At 39.0% G+C, this 16,950-nt stretch overlaps 1 protein-coding gene across 2 annotated transcripts in view; it reads left to right on the forward strand.

Moving 5' to 3' along the window:
* Fam120c (family with sequence similarity 120C) overlaps positions 1–16,950 on the forward strand; it is a 149,572-nt gene that overhangs the window by 107,452 nt on the left and 25,170 nt on the right. For both annotated transcript variants that reach the window (XM_013350639.2, XM_005358882.2), the window contains exon 11: positions 13,079–13,193. In XM_013350639.2, the coding sequence (XP_013206093.1) occupies positions 13,079–13,193 (115 nt within the window). The remainder of the gene's footprint in view (positions 1–13,078; positions 13,194–16,950) is intronic.

Below are 16,950 nucleotides of genomic sequence, written 5' to 3' on the forward strand. Positions count from 1 at the left end.
GGGAATTGAACTCATGACCTTTGGAAAAGCAGGCAATGCTCTTAACCACTGAGCCATCTCTCCAGCCCAGTTCAGAACATTTTTAAAAATTTGTAAAAATAGATTCTACTAAAAGAAGATTTTAGTGGCTGGCATAGGGGTGACTTCTTCTAGAGAAGCCTCATGGAAACAAAGGATTAGTTGCATTTTACTTAATCGGAAAAGTGATTAACACCGTAGGCGGCCCCAGAAGCCATTTCTTCCCACAGTCACGCTGTGATAATACTTGGGGATAACTAGACATGTGCTCTTGAGGTGAGCAGCTTCTGCCAGGAAAGATAGAAGAAGGACAATAGAAGAAGCCAAGCAAACTCTTACAGACATGAGGCGTATTGTGAAAGCTTCGGCCTGTGACTTCACTGATGTGTTCAGATGACTAACTAGCTGACATCAACGACCTTGGTCCTACGGGGGAGATCTACAAACAGTACTCTAGAAAGGGTATTCCTGCTACTGCTGCCGCCTTACAGGTTGTGGCTTTGCCCAATGGAAGTTGTGTTAATTGAAGCATAAAGCAGTGCAAGAAACTCTCTTAAAACAATGGGACTTTAATTGGGCCCAGTGTTGCTTACTGTTTAAACTAGCATTTTCATTATGTTCTTAAAACATGTTGATTTTAAAGTTGATGCTGGTGAGTGTCAGTTCAACTGAAATATGTAAAGTTATTATTGAAATGCTATATAACAGGAATAGTTGAGCATGAAATAGAGACAATGAGTCTAGTTACTGATATACTATAAATTACATTTATATACATTTATCTTGCTAGATATGGGAGAAGAAACTATTACATAGTTAATCAAATATATAAAAATAGAGGGAAATAATGTGCAGGGAAGTTGAGTTACTGTTTTGTGATACAATGAAGAGTTCAGTTACTCCACTTAAATGCTATTAACTTAGTAATATGAAATAGTTGTCAAGCAAGTTAAGTGATTCTTGTTTTCCTTGAAGAAATTAAAATATGTAAATCTGCACACTAGTGAAGGTGAAGGAATTAGTACTGAATTCTACATAGACGATAGCTTTTCTAACGGAAGTAGACAGGTAGCTTCAACAAGAAAGAAAGTCGAAATCTGCTCAAGGCATCAATAGTCTGTAGATCACTCCCTTACCCTCACCTCTATTAAAGCGGGTCTATTTCAAGCAGGAATAGCCGAGAAGACAGGGATCCCTTCTCCCAGCTCCTATTCTTGGGCTGTTATTTTACCCTGGAAAGGGAAGGCTGCCATTTGTCATCAATCCCATCCCTGTATCCATATAAGTGTGCCCAAGAGGATTATTGACCTCAACCCCACTCATAACAGGGCAGAATCTCTAATCCGGTGCTTCTCAACCTTCCCAGTACTACAACCCTTGAATACAGTTCCTCATGATGTGGTGGTGTCCGGCCATAAAACTAGTTTCATTGCTACTTCATAATTGTGATCTTGCCACTGTTATGAACTGTAATATAAATATGTGATTTGCATGATATCTGATATGCAACCCCTGTGAAGGGTTTGAGACCCACAGGTTGAGAACCTCTGCTCGAATCCAAGAGAAGCCAATTGATGATAAATGAGGCTCTGATTGTCCCCTAGTAGCACATATGTTGGAAGGAGTCTTCACAGTGGGAGGAGTAAGCTGCCAACACCGCTGTAGCCTTATCTTCGGTGCCACCTGTAGAGCAAAAGCAGTACATATCATATTGGGAAAGCATCCCTAGTTCTAGGAAAACTGTTAGGAGAGCTTTGCTGGGGGTAGGACAAGCCATAATGGGGGTGTGCTGGCTAGTTTTATGTCACCTTGCCTCAAGCTAGAGTTATCTGAAAGGAGGGAACTTCAACTGAGAACAATGCCTCCATAGATCCAGCTGTAAGGCATTTTCTTAATTAATTAATGATGGATGGGGGAAGGGTCCAGTCTATTATGGGCAGTACCGTCCTTGGGCTGCCTGTCCTGGGTGCTTTAAGAGAGCAGGCTGAGCAAACCACAATGAGCAATCCCATAAGCCGCACTCCTCTGTGGCCTGTACATCAGCTCCTTTTTTTTTTTTTGTTTTTTTTTTTGTTTTGTTTTTCGAGACAGGGTTTCTCTGTGGTTGTGGAACCTGTCCAGGAACTAGCTCTTGTAGACCAGGCCCTGCTAGAGTTCTTATGCTGATTTCCTTCGATGATGAGCAGTGCTATGGAAGTGTAAGCTGAATAAGCCCTCTCCTCCCCAAGTTGCTTTGGTCATGGTATTCCATGACAGCAGTAGTGACTAGAAAGAAGAAAGGGGTGGTGGCACAAATTGATGTTATTAGAACAAGATGTGGAAACCTTTGTACCTCCAAGTATCTGGAAAGCAGTGAGGAACTCAAGCAGTTAGGAGGCTAGTAGCTAACCGACACAGTAAAGGGACAGAAGATCCAGAAGTTCTATACCTAGAGCCATGGAAAGAATCAGCTTTTTCTTGTCTTCCTGGGACCAGCGTTAACTTGCGAACAGGAAAATTGTGAGCGCTAGATCAGGAAAGGACAGAGGGCAAACTTCAAGTCCTTCACCAAAGACCCATACGCTCACTCAGACACAAGTCATATGCTCAGATCCATCAATGAACGAACGACACATGCTTCTGTGGCAAAAGGCCTGAAATAGCACCTCTGACCAAACAGAGCCCGAGAATAACTCCTAAGAAGCTAAGGTTAAAACTAAAATCAAATGTATCCTTTTAGTCTGTGTGCCTTCTTAGACGTGACTTGAAAGAGACCCGCAGGCTCCCTGTCCCTTGCTGAATGTGGGGCTGAACTGTGTAACCTCCTTAAACTCTAATAGAAATCTTACTCCTGAAATGTATTAAATCCTAAAAGGTAAAAACCTAACTGGCTGACAAGACTTAAGCACATTCTTTAACCAATCAGTGACTTGCTTACCATGAGTGACAGATAGTCAGGTTAGGGTAAAAACAAAAGAAATCTTTCAGCAGGCATCAGATGCTGCATTATGCATGGAAGGTGGACTTGACTCAACAAGAGAGCAGCTGACTACTAATGCCGACCATTCCTGCTCAATCTGCAGGTCTCCTAAAGCCATGCTAAGAAAACAAGTATGAAGAATGGAGTACTACACAGCAGAAAAAATAACATCTTGACTTTTGCAGGACAATGGATGGAGCTAGAAAACATTATTTTGAGTGGGGTAACCCAGACACAGAAAGACAATTGTCACAAGTACTCACCTATAGGTGGTTTCTAAACATAAAGCAAAGAAAACCAACCTACAAACGACAGTCCCAGAGAACCTAGACAACAATGCGGACACTAAGAGAGACTTACGTAGATCTAATCTACATGGGAAGTAGAAAGCAGAAAAAGACAAGGTCTCCTGAGTAAATTGGGAGCATGGGGACCTTGGGAGAGGGTTGGAGGGGAGGGGAGAGGCAGGGAGGGGAGCAGAGAAAAATGTAGAGCTCAATAAAAATAATAAAAAAGAAAAGAAGATAGAAATTGAAAAAGAAACACAAGTATGTCAGCAAACAGTAAATAATTCACGCTTTTAAAAGAGACTAGACACAAGCCGGGTAGCGGTGGCGCACGCCTTTGATCCCAGCACTCAGGAGGCAGAGGCAGGCTGAGTTTGACTCTATCTGGAAGTAACTAAAACCCACATGGCTGGATGCACTTGTGAGGGATTTTTTTTCTTAATTAAATCATTTGAAATGGGAAGACCCACTTCTAATCTGGGTCTTTTAAGGTGGGAAGATCCATCCTTAATCTGGGCCACACCTTCTGCTGACAGCCTATATAAAGGACACACGAGCAAGGCAGTGGTGGTGCATGCCTGTGAATCACAATGAGGACTCACACAGCAAGATAGGCCCAAGGGTGAGGTCGTGGCACCTTTGTCGTGTGGGTATCCAGCAGCCACCTAATAAAAGAGAATTAGTGCCTGGTGCTCTACATCTAGCCAGCCACCTGTGGCTGGTGAGGACATGGAATGCAGTAGAATCTCTAATTGCATTCTAAATACCTGTCAGAGGCAGTGTCCCATAAAGTGAAAGAAGAGAAACTAACTCCTTTACCCAAAGTGGGCCTGACTTTTTCCGAAGAGTTCTGATCTCTTTTGATCTGGTCTCTTAAACAAAAGTTGTCCCCTCTATTATTAAAGAACACAGAAGTTAGTTATTTGTCTTAATGTTTTGTTTTGGTTTTGGGTTTTTTTTTTTTTTTTTTGGTTTTTAAGACAGAGTTTCCTCTGTGTCGTTTTGGAGCCTGTCCTGGAACTCACTCTGTAGCTCAGACTGGCCTTGAACTCACAGAGATCCACCTGCCTCTGCCTCTGCCTGGGAGTGCTGGGATTAAAGGTGTGCACCACCACCCAGCTGTCTTAATCTTTTATAGGAGTCTCACAAGAAGGAAATTGTTGTGCTCTCCCTGTTGATGCAGAACAATACAAAAAGCTAAACAGATATTGCCGATTTATACCCACATGTTGTTTTCAACATTTCTTTTTTGGTGGGATGATGTTGATTTCAATACCTTGTGATCTACACAAATGACCTTAGGCCTAGGCATCACATCTTACACAGACATACATTGTTCTGAGTCAGGGGCATGAATAGGTCATAAAATAATAGAAAATATGCTATACTGAAGAGTCTAAAACCTAATAAGATTGATTACATTGTTTTTCTTAAAGTTCAGTTCATTTGAATCAGGCTGTGTAAACAGAATATAGGTAGAATGAATACATAATTCTATCTGGTCTCAAAGCATATTATTAACTGGATTGCAGATTGAGTGAAAATTTGATTTGTAAAGGCAAGCTACAAGTAATATTTCTAGAAAACTCATTTTAATACCGATCTTTGTATCCACAGACAACTGTAGCTCTTGTCCCTCATCAGAGAAGCTTCTTTTTGCAGCAGATGGAGACCATTATAGAAAACCACAAAAGATCAGACTGCCCAACGAACCAACCATAGGGTGCCCATTGCCACTGACATGTCTATAACATGACTACTATACCTAAGGTTCAGGGAACATTACAGAAGACGAGGTAGAAAGATTGTAAGAGCCAGAAGAACAGAATGACTGCCGTAAGGTTATATTTTATATATTTCAGAAAGCTGCACCCATGGAATCTCAACCCTAAAGTCACCTAAACAAGACCTGTTCAATTACAATACCAGTTAGCATGCCAGTGTTGATGGGGGAAATGTTACAAGGCTTCACCCCTAGATGAAGAGCTGCAGGCTATTAATGGGTGCTAAGAGAAGGAAAATCATGAATTAACTCCCCTGATAGGTCATTCAATTCCAAGTGGTCATCCCTAAACACATACAATAATAATTACAGAAGAGGTTAATAATTTAGAGGGAGTGGGAGATGACACAGGAGGAGCAATGGGAGAGGGACATAGAAATGTGAGTATATTATCATATCAGTAATAACATTAAATTTGCATTTAAATTAGAAATCCACCCAAAATGCAGAAATTGCCATATTAAGTAAGGAAACAAGATGCAAGTATATGCTGCTTAGGGGAGCACACTTTGGATTACACAGCACAAGTGAGGACTGGAGAGATGATTGAGCAGTTAAGTTAACTAGCAGCATTTCTAGAGAAGTCAAGTTTGAGTTCCAGGCCCCACAGGGCAGCTCAGAATACAAGTGGATATTAAGTAGGCATGGTTTTGGAGAGATGGCTCAGCAATTAAGAGCACTGGCTGTTCTTGCAGAGAATCTTGAGTTTAGTCTTATGTCCACCTGTAACTTCAGTTCCAGGGGATCCAACACCCTCTTCTGACCTCTCAGGGCACCCACACTCATGTGGCACACACTCACACAGATAGACACACACATGTAAACAAAAGTAAAATTTAAAGCAGGCAGTGGTGGCTCACGCCTTTGATCCCAGCACTCAGGAGGCAGAGGCAGTCAGATCTCTGTGAGTTCGAGGCCAGCCTGGTCTACAAGAGCTAGTTCCAGGACAGAGCCCATAGCTACAGAGAAACCCTGTCTCGAAAAACCAAAAAAAAAAAAAAAATTGAAACTGAGCACATTACTAGTCCTGGCTGTGTGGGCAGCTAAGGAAGGAGAGCAACCTGAACTTGGTAGGTAACTGCCATCCACCCATCCATCCATCAGAAGCCGTGGAGCAAGGGTAGAATTCAGCACTAATGCAGTTACCTGATATGTGTAAGGTCCTGAATCTCCCTAGAACTGTAAAGCCAAAGTCAGAAAGAAGGAAACGGGAAGTCTGTATTAGCTATAAATGAAATAAGGATACAAAAAGAATAACGTTAAATGTTACACAATTTGGTTCGGGTATTTTAGTAGGATATATTAATTTACATAAGGGGTCTCATTGTTATTTTCATGCATACTGTATTTTGGTCATATTCCCAATACTCTCTCTTGTGATCCCCCTGCCCTGACTAAAAACACAAAAAATAAAAAATAACTGTTGAGGACGGAGCGGGGAGGACCTTGGACTTTCCACAGGGCAGGGAACCCTGACTGCTCTTTGGACTGGAGAGGGAGGGGGAGAGGAGTGGGGGAGGGGAAGAAGGGTGGGAGGAGGGGGAGGGAAGTGGGAGGCTGGGAGGAGGCTGAAACTTTTTTTTCCTTTTCTCAATAAAATAAAAAAATGACAAAAAAATAACTGTTGATCAAGAAGCAAAAAGGAAAGTATCAAATAACTAAAATTAAGAACGATAAAGTATGGGAATAATAGCCAACAAATTAAGTGAGAGATAAAATTGACAAATAATTTAATCCAAGAAGAAATGTAAGTTCTGAGCAAATATATAGCAAGAACTCAAAGTACTAATTAAAATCTACCCATAAGCCAGGCTGTGGTGGCAGACGCCTTTAATCCTAGCATTCGGGAGGCAGGGGCAGGCGGATCTCCGTGAGTTCGAGGGCAGCCTGGTCTACAAGAGCTAGTTCCAGGACAGGAACCAAAAACTACGGAGAAACCCTGTCTCGAAAAATCCAACAAAAAAAAAATCTACCCATAAAGTAAATACCAGACCCAAACAAGTTGATATTATAACCTCCTGTTTGTCAATTTTCCTGCAATGGCAGGATTTTCTTCTTCCAGGCTGAATCCTACTACACTGTATAAAATATACAGTATATTTTATAATGTGTATATAAATAGCACATTGGTTGGTACCTAAATAGAATAAGAGTGAGCCAGTTTCATGCTTCTATATGGGGTTACTTAGTTTTCTGAGTACCATTTGTTAAAATGACTCTGGCTTCCAGTGTAATGTTCTTATCACCTCGCCAAGATTTCAAACTTCTGACAATTTGAAGTATGCATATGATTCTCTAGTTCCACCCCTTTGCTATACATGCCTGCTTTGTGCCAATACCATGGCTTTGGTTATTAACTACGGCTCTGCAGTATAATTTGAATTTGGGTGTTATGATAATATTAGAAGTACTTTTTCTATTTGGGGTCATTTCTGTTTCCATATGATTTTGAGGATTATTTTCTAATTCTGTAAATAGAAGTTTTGGTATTTTGATGGGGGATTGCATTGAATATGTAGATGAATTTCATTAGTATGGTAACCTGAACAATATTACCTCATCCATGAACAGGGAAGACATCTTTTGCCATCTTTCTTTGGGGTGTTATAATTACCATCTATTCCAGTGCTTCTCAACCTATGAGTAGTGACCCCTGTGGGGATCGCATATTAGATGTCCTGCATATCACATATTTTCATTATGATTTATAACAGCAAAATTACAGTTATGAAGTAGCACTGAAGATAATCTCATGGTTGGGGTCACCACAATATGAGAAAACGAATTAATGGGTCTCTCAGCATTAGGAAATTTGTGTACCACTGATCAGTTAGATTCATTATTAGGTGTGGTTTTGTTTTGTTTTTGAGGTTATTTTAAGCTAAATTATGTTTTATATTTTTCTCTACAAGTTAATTTTGCATCAGTATATAGGAAATCTGATTTTTTAAACTCTGATTTTCATATTCTGTCACTTTGCTAAAATTGTTTATCAGATCTGATGGATTCTCTAGAATGTTTCAAGTATGAATCATACCCTTGAAAACAGGGACAACTTGACTTTCCCTTCTATATTTATAGTTCTTATGTTTCTGTCTCTTGCTTTAGTACTCTGAGGACTCCAAGCAGCTTGTTGAAGAAAAGTGATAATAATAGATCCTACTTCATTCAGTCAGAATGCTTATAATTTAAAAGACCATAACAAATATTTCAAAATGTTGAAAAACTACAGGAGGTATACAACTTTGGAGGCTATTTTGCCATTTTCTTATTTTAAATGAAAGGTTGTTGTTTAAAACAAATAAGAGAAACAAATAAAAAAACACGGCTTTGCACACAGTAGGAAATGCTTTACCAGTGAGGTACATTTCCATCTGGTTTCCATTCTCTTAAGAATTTTTTTCAAAAGTGTGTGTATGTGTGTGTCTTTGTCTGTCTGTATGAGTATATGTCATGTGTTTGCAGATCCTGTGGTGGAGGCCAGAAGAGGGCGTCATCTCCTGGAGCTGGAGTTCCAGGTGCTTGTGAGCTACCTGATGTAGGTGCTAGGAACTGAACTTGGGTCCTCTGGAGGAGCCACAAACATTCTTAACCACTGAGCCATCTCTTCAGCCCCAAATTTATTATTTTCTCAAAAGATTAAACATGTATATATCAGATGACTCATTCATTTCACTCCTAGCTATCACTCCAAGAGCACTGAAAAGATATGCCCACAGAAAGACTTGACTATTAATGGAAGTATTAATCATAATAGCCAAAAAGCTCAAAGAACCTAATAATCTGTCAACTGGTAAGTGGATAAACGTACTGAGGTATGTCCATCAATAAAAATTATGTAGCAATTAAGTCAAACTACTTATAAGAGGCCATGTCATGAACCAATCTTAAAACCATTATATTAAGGAGCTGGTCAAGTAAAGAGTGTATGCATGCGAGGACCTGGGTTCAACCTCCAGCACTTCAAATAATTATTATGCTAAATGTTCATAAAAAAAGCTGAAGAGTCATAAGTAGATGGAAAATTTGTGGACTATAAAAATTAATTATAAAGATGGCATTCTTGCTGTGTGGTGGTGGTGCACACCTTTAATCCCAGCACCCAGGAGGTAGAGGCAGGCGGATCTCTGTGAGTTTGATCCAGCCTGGTCTACATAGTGAGTTCCAGGAAAGCCAGGGCTACACAGAGAAATCCTGTCTCAAAAAAAAAATATGTATATAATGTCATTCTCCCCAGTGTTCTACCAACTCAGTTGGTCCCAACTTTTTACATTTTTCTGAATCAGACTGAACTTGAAAGTTTGGAATCAGAACAAATTTGTTCATGTTACTTAAAATTAAAAGTAGAAGTGATGTGCCAGCAATGATGGCACATAGCTTTAGTCCCAGCAACCGGGAGGCACAGGCAGGCCAATCTTCAAGTTTGAGATTAGTCCCATCTACAGTTTGAGATCTAGGACAGCCAGGGATACTCAGAGAAACCCTGTCTCAACAAAAAGTAGAAGTGGTGTAAAAGAAAGGACTATCAATTATTTAAGTTAGTATGTTATTGACTTGGCAAATAAACATAAAATTAATAGGCTAGTAAGAAATCTTTGTATATATGTTTGAGAATTTAGAATCTTAAAAAAGTTTCATCAATAAAAAGAACTGTGCTATGTACTAATGCTGAGTGCTTTTACATGCATGTGAGCTTCCAAAGTATGTATTCTTTGTCACTATATTCTATACAAATGAAGGTCCTAGCAATGTGTCTATAATATCACAGGAATTTACTATATATGAATAAATTATAGTTTACTACTTAAGCTATAATAGAATATATAATACCGGTGTGCATTATGTATAGTTATATTATAGTAAAGATGCTATCTTGTCAATGAAAACAAAAATGTACCTTGGGAAATAAAATCATGATATAGGCTTTATTGTTTTTTATTTTATCTATTTTTATTTTATTTTCTGTGTATGAGTATTTTTGCCTGCATTTATGTCTGTTCACTACATACATGCAGTGCCCACAAAGGTCAAAAGAAGGCACTGAATCATTTGCAACTGGAAGTACAGATGGTTGTTAGCCACCATGTGGGTGCTGGGAACCAAACCAAGTCCTCCACAAGAGCAATAAGGGCTCTTTACCACTGAGCCAACTCTCTAACCTCCATGATACGGTTTTGCCAGAGAAAAATCTTCAGTGGAATCATAAGGTTTGGAAAATAGCACATGATGAACAACCTTAAATATTGGTAAATTTAATAAATAATAATTATTATTTTCTGCTATCCTGTTTCTGATCCTTGCACTCCATTGATTTATTAGTCCCTACACTGTATCTCTTAATTTATTCAACACTAGTTGAATAGCAACAGTGATTCAAAAATGAAGGTTAGCCTATGCTGACAGTGATTTATTTGTCCAGCAAATATTTATTGAGCACCTATGATGCTGTACTTTATACTAAGGCTAGAGAGAGATTTGAGGTTAGCACTGCAGTATGAGTCAACCAAGCAAAAGCTCTAATCTCTAATAAAGGAAGTTAGTTCTTCCTCTGTGGAGGCCTCTGTGATTCTGCAGGTGCATTTAGTCAGCACTGAGAACAATCTGCAGGATCACACCCTTTCTATGAGCTCGCCTCTTTCACACTGGACTCCTTCAGGTCATTTTTCTTTTCTAAAATTCAAGATGTATGTAATTCAAAGAATTCTACTTTGGATGCTTTCTTTTGGTTAAGGATTTGTTGTTGATTGTTTTGCTTTTTGTTTGTCATTTGTTTTAGCATGACCTGTTGATACATTATTCTTCCAATAAATGTTTGTGAATGCCCACTCTATGCCAAGCACCTAACGTTCATAATAATTGAAGAATTATAAACCAAGATCATCAAGAGCACACAAGGCCCTAGACCTCCTGGTAACTCACATAGGCACTTAAATAAATTGTCTTTTAGAAAATCAGTAAAGCACTTGAACCTCATTCTGCTAATCACACAGTCTGTAATTTTAAATGTCTTTTATTTATACTTTTCATGTCATAGCTTGATGGTAACATTTGAAATCTCCCAGTATAAATGAACTTGTTGTACCTTTTCTTCCTTTTTTCTTTTCATTTGCCAACAAAGTAGAATAAAAGGCTTAAAAATAGAAGCTTAAATAAAGCTAAATCAAGAAATTATAAAAATAGCCTTCAAGACAAAAAGTATTAGTAAAAAGAACACTATGAAAGGTACAAGCTATGAATTATGTGGTAAATTATATAGTATCAGGAAGTATAAAATAGGTTATAAAGTATGAATACAATTTCCCAAGTGAACAAAGCCTGAGCAGGAAAGAGGGTAGGAAGTGCTCTAGGCAAAGGGAAGTTTGTGGGGTGTAGAGTCCCCGCCTACATATCCTGAGTTGCTAAACGAAGTCACAGGATTTGTTGTCTTTCCTGCCACTCCAGAATCATTGTGAAATTCAAAGGAATACTATTGTGAGCTTGAAGAAAAAATATTGTTGGTCAGGATGTTTATACTGTTTGTTCATTTTGATTTTTTTTTCCCCTATAGGACAGTAGCTCAGAGAGGTTTCTAGATTCCATGCCAGATGTGGCTGTAGTAATTGGACTAGAGCCCCCAGGAATACATCCCATGTGTTGTTCCAGCCACCCCTTGCTTTAAAGCAACTTTCCAAAGTCTTGCACTACTTGTTACCCTTGTTCATTGTCATGTGGGCCTTCACGGAACTAAGTACGTATTATACAGATATATTTGCAGGTCTGTTTTATCTCGACATTCTCAGTATCTATAAGACACATTCAGTTTATGGACAATCAATTTAAACACTCATGAATAGGTACCTAATTTGTAGATTTCCTATTTATTTATTACTTTGGTTTTATCGAGACCAGGTTTCTCCATGTAGCCCTGGCTGTCCTGGAGCTTGCATTGTAATCTGGCCTGGCCTCCAGCTCAGAAATCCACCTGCCTCTGCACCCTGAATACTGGGATTAAAGGTGTGTACCACCACCACCCCGCCCTACAGATCCTAGCTTTAAAAATGGTACCATGACATCCAGTTATCTTCACAAGCCAGAGTTCGTAAGTCTGTGGCCAAGGGTTGGAAGTAACCAAAGCATTTGCCTAACATACATGTAGTCCTGGATTCCATCCCTAGCACTGTGCCAAAAAATTCCTATGACCAGACCTTGTGGAGTTATACACTGATAGTGCTTAGCTTCATCCCCCAAACAACTTCATTTCCATTGATACATTCTTTAGTCCCTTCAGTCACCTCTCAACTGATGCATGTCATCATCACTCTCCTACTAACAATCCTTAGATGTCTTCCTACAATTTGGGGACAAAAATGCGCATTTTATAATCTTATTTAGAGACTCTGATATGGCCTACTTTATAATTTTACCCACTATCATTCAGCAATATCAAGCCAGGAGCATCTTGCCAAATCATGCCTCCATAATACACTTTGCTAGAAGATCTTCGAGCATCCTATTCCTAGCTTGTGTCTCGATAACTAGACAATTCTCTTGAAGCTCTTCTCCTACCGAGTTTTTCAGGGTGACTTCTTTGACCACCGGGACTCTTCCGTGTTCTCATAGAACCCTGTGTAGTTTTTTTTTGTAACACACTGTACTGTCAGTGCTGTTCATGCCTATCTCCTCTACCACTCAGATTTGAAATAATTATAATTATAAATTAGCCCAGAGTTTGGTTCCTGATAAGTTTGTGGAGTTTTTGTGTGTACATGTTTGTGTGTTTGTTTTATAGTTTGGGGAATTGATTCCAGAGCCTTGTGCATACCAGGCAAGCTCTTTATTACTGAGCTACATCTCCAGTCCTTGGTGGTGGTGTTTTTGATAGTGTCTTGCTATGAAACCTAGGCTATCCTGGAACTCTAGCCTTCTGCCTTTTTCTCCTAAATAATAGGATTACAGGTGTGAGCTAAAATGCTTGACACCATTTTAGGTTCTTAATAAGTGTATGTGACATAAATGGCAATTGTGATCAAATAATGATGTTTTTGTGTCTAGATACATGGTTCAGTGGCCTGGTGGCCGAATCCTGCATCGCCATGAACTTGACACCTTCCTTGCACAGGCTGTGTCTACCCAGCTTTATGAACCAGAACAGCTTCAAGAACTCAAGGTGATTTATTACACCTTCATTTAATGTTTTCTGTTGTTTAGGTTTTTCTTTCTTTTTTTTTTTTTGAAACAGGGTCTCAAGATGGGCCTAAACTCTCTATGTAAGTTAAGATGACCTTATGACCTTACACTCCTGATCCTTTTGCTTCTACTTCCCAAGTGCTGAGATTTCAAAAGCTCAATACATCTTTTCTTTTGGAGCTAGGGAAAAGAATAATTCTATAGGTAAATGTTATATTTCCCTTAGCCAAATAGATACTTCTATTAATGAAACCAAGAGATGCTGCTATAATTACCCCACCCATAATGATGAATGAGAAGACACAGAAAAGATAGAGATTTTGCAGGGTTTGGAAACCATGGTAAGGTTTCTGTCACTTAGAAGGTATGTTGCAGGGACTTACCTTAGTGTCATTGAGTAAATGTCTACTTCCTACTACTTAATTTGTATTTATTTGCTTATTTAGTGTGTGAGTATAGGCGTGCATATACTACAGTATACATGTAGGGGTCACATGACAGCTCTCAGTAGTCAGTCCTCTCCTGCCACCTTAAAAGATCCAGGGATCAAATTCATGTGATCAGTCTTGTGTTCAAGTTCCTCTACCTACTGAACCATCTCATTATTGGCGCCTCCCCAGTACCAAGAACTGAAAGCAATAGAAGATAGTAGTATAGTAGGTCGACCCAATATAGGTTGCCTTGTACTTCAGTCTTAGCATTAGTACCTCCTGTCTGTGTGATACTGTCTAGGTTACTTAAGTTTCTGACCTTCTCTTTTTTTTTTTTTTTAACTCATGGAACTGTAAGGATAATGTGTAAAAGAATGTATGTAAAACAGAGCAGTCTCTTGTATATTTGTATATTTTAAATATTCCATGCTCCAGTGCTGGAGAAATGGCTCAGACATTAGGAGCACTGGCTGCTCTTCTAGAGGTCCTGAATTCAATTCCCTGCAACCACATAGTGGCTCACCACATCTCTAGTGGGATCTGCTGCCCTCTTCTGGCATAAAGTAGTACATGCAGATAGAGCATAAAATAAATTTATAAAACCTGGTTTCTTGGGAAGAAGTGGGAATTTGGATTGGTATTTTTTAAAGTAATAAAATAAAATAATAATTTAAGAAAATAAATAGATAGATAGATAGATAGATAGATAGATAGATAGATAGATAGATAGATAGATAGATAAACCATACAACATAAATACTAGTTATTAATGCAAGACACCATTCCCCTGGTTTCAGTAGCTATGTTTCTTTGAGGCTGTATTTATTACTTTTCTCACTAGTAGGACAGTCAACTTATTGAGGGAAACATTTGTTTTAGCTCAGTTTGAGGGTACAGTCTGTCATGGCCGTGAAGTCAGGGTAGCAGGAGCCTGAAGAGTTGGTCACATAGTATGCACACTGAGAGATGATTTGATGTTCAACTTGTTTTCTCCCTTTTAATCACTCCAGTACCCCAGGCCTAGGATAAAGTTGATCAAATCCAATAAGACTTATGAAATTAAACCAGATATGGTAGCATGCATCTATTATAGTTCCAGCTTCTCCTCTAGCTGAGTAGGGAGGGGAGTATCCTAGTTTACAAAATATATGCATTGTGATAAGTGATCAACGCCAACTTGGGGGCAGGAAAGGATTTATTTCGGCTTATACTTATAATACATAACTGAGGGAAGCCAGGGTGGAACTCAAGGCAGGAACCTGGAGGCAGCTGCTGAAGCAGAGGCTAGGGAATGTTACTTACTGGCTTGCGCTCATGGCTTGCTTATACATCAATCATTAATCAAGGAAATGCCCTAAGACTCCCCTACAGGCCAATCTGATGAAGACAATTTCTTAATTGAAGTTCATTGGCTGTTTTCCTACCACCCGGCTCCCGGCCACCTGGCTAGCTTATGCCCCAAAATAACAACACACAAGATCTATTCATTTAAACGCTGCTTGGCCCGTTAGCTCTAGCCTCTTACTGGCTAATTCTCACATCTTGATTAACCCATTTCTATTAATGTGTGTAGCACCACAAGGTGGTGACTTACCAGGAAGATTCTAGCCTATGTCCATCTTGGGTTGGAGCTTCATCTTGTCTGACCCACTTCCCTTCTTCCCAGAATTCTGTTCTGTCTATTCTACCCACCTAAGGGCTGGCCTATCAAATGGGCCAAGGCAGTTTCTTTATTAACCAATGAAATTAACTCCTCCATCATTTTCCCTTTTTCTGTTTAAACAAGAAAGAAAGGCTTTAACTTTAACATAGTAAAATCACATATAACAAAACAGTTATCAAGCAAGAATTACAATTACAATATTTATATTTACTTTATCTTTTATCATAACTAAGGAAAACAATAACTATCTATCTATTCTTCAACTCCATCAAAGACTCCAGAAGGATATAATACTACCTAAGTAAACAAGAAGTAAGAAACTTCCAAAACTCTAGAAGTGACAGAGATATCTCGCTGCCTGTACAGTCACCCAAAGTTCTTTTGTACCGTTGGGGCATCCATCTTCAGCCTTCAGGCCCATAGTATCCAGAGACATTTCCATGAAGCAGGAAATTTCAAAGGCAGTTCAGTCACTATCTGCTGTGTCCTGCAGAATGTCTTGCAGACTCCTTCATGAATCAGGAACCCCGAAAGACCATCTCACCTTTAGGCAAGTTCAACAGTCCTCTTTCTGTGGGTTCTCAGTGTCCAGTTTATGCATCAGTCCAGGCAAGAGCAGTTTCTTGCCCAAATGGCTAACCAACTCCATAAGGAGCCTCTTCAATGCCCATCTTCCTTTTGAAGTAGATTGGTGCTGCCAGGAGCAGACGTGTCTCATTGTCATGAAAAGCCCTAAGTTATTAAAACATTTAATGTCATATTCTGTAGCCTTTGAAAGATATGAAGAATGCCTATCTAAAATATATCTATGCACATCTAGAAAATCTAACTAACATGACTACAAGCTTGACTATTATAGGTGATTATCTATTAACAACCTATATACATTACATTTTTAAATGAACTACACAATCACAATACCTTAATCAAGATCAGAAATATATATACATATAACAAAATTGACCTTAAACTTGTATCAATAAACCAAGATTCATACCAAAGCAAATTATTCATATCTATATCATATCCCCCTATAAATATAAAAGAACATTTATAAACAATATTTGGGACTATGGGCACAGTTATTTCTCTCCAAACTGCTTTGTGCTGAATGGGGGCGCTGTTGTTCAGGTCTTTCATGGTATAACCTGTCTGCTAGGTTCATCTCAGTTGGCAGTTGAATGAAGTAATTTTCTGAAGGTGTTCACAGCAACCTTTCAGGAGGACGTGGTCTATCATACCATATTAGGATAGAAGCAATCCACAGGGTCTCATCCTCTGTGAAAACAAAAAAAGAAACTTCTTTCCAAAGCATCATGTCCTTTGATCCAAATTTTGAAATCAAGGTATTTTCAAAATATCTATCATAGATTAGTTCAGCAGCATTTATAAACAAATATCTTTTAGCAGCTGTTGCTCTTTCCTCAGCATTCAAACAATTCAAAGAGAGCGTAATAGCATACAGTATCAAGATTCTCTGTGTATTTTCCATCTTTGTGTGGTTTTATTTTAACCTCTATTTCATCTATTTTTACTTTCATTATTTTTTTTGAGACAGGTTCTCTGTATGTCTTTGTTCTGGAATAACTCTGTAGACCAGGCTGTCCTTGAACTCTCAGGGATCTGTCTGTGCCTGCCTCCCA

This window comes from Microtus ochrogaster, chromosome X (genome assembly GCF_000317375.1).
Source record: "Microtus ochrogaster isolate Prairie Vole_2 chromosome X, MicOch1.0, whole genome shotgun sequence".
NCBI classification, from domain to species: domain Eukaryota; kingdom Metazoa; phylum Chordata; class Mammalia; order Rodentia; family Cricetidae; genus Microtus; species Microtus ochrogaster.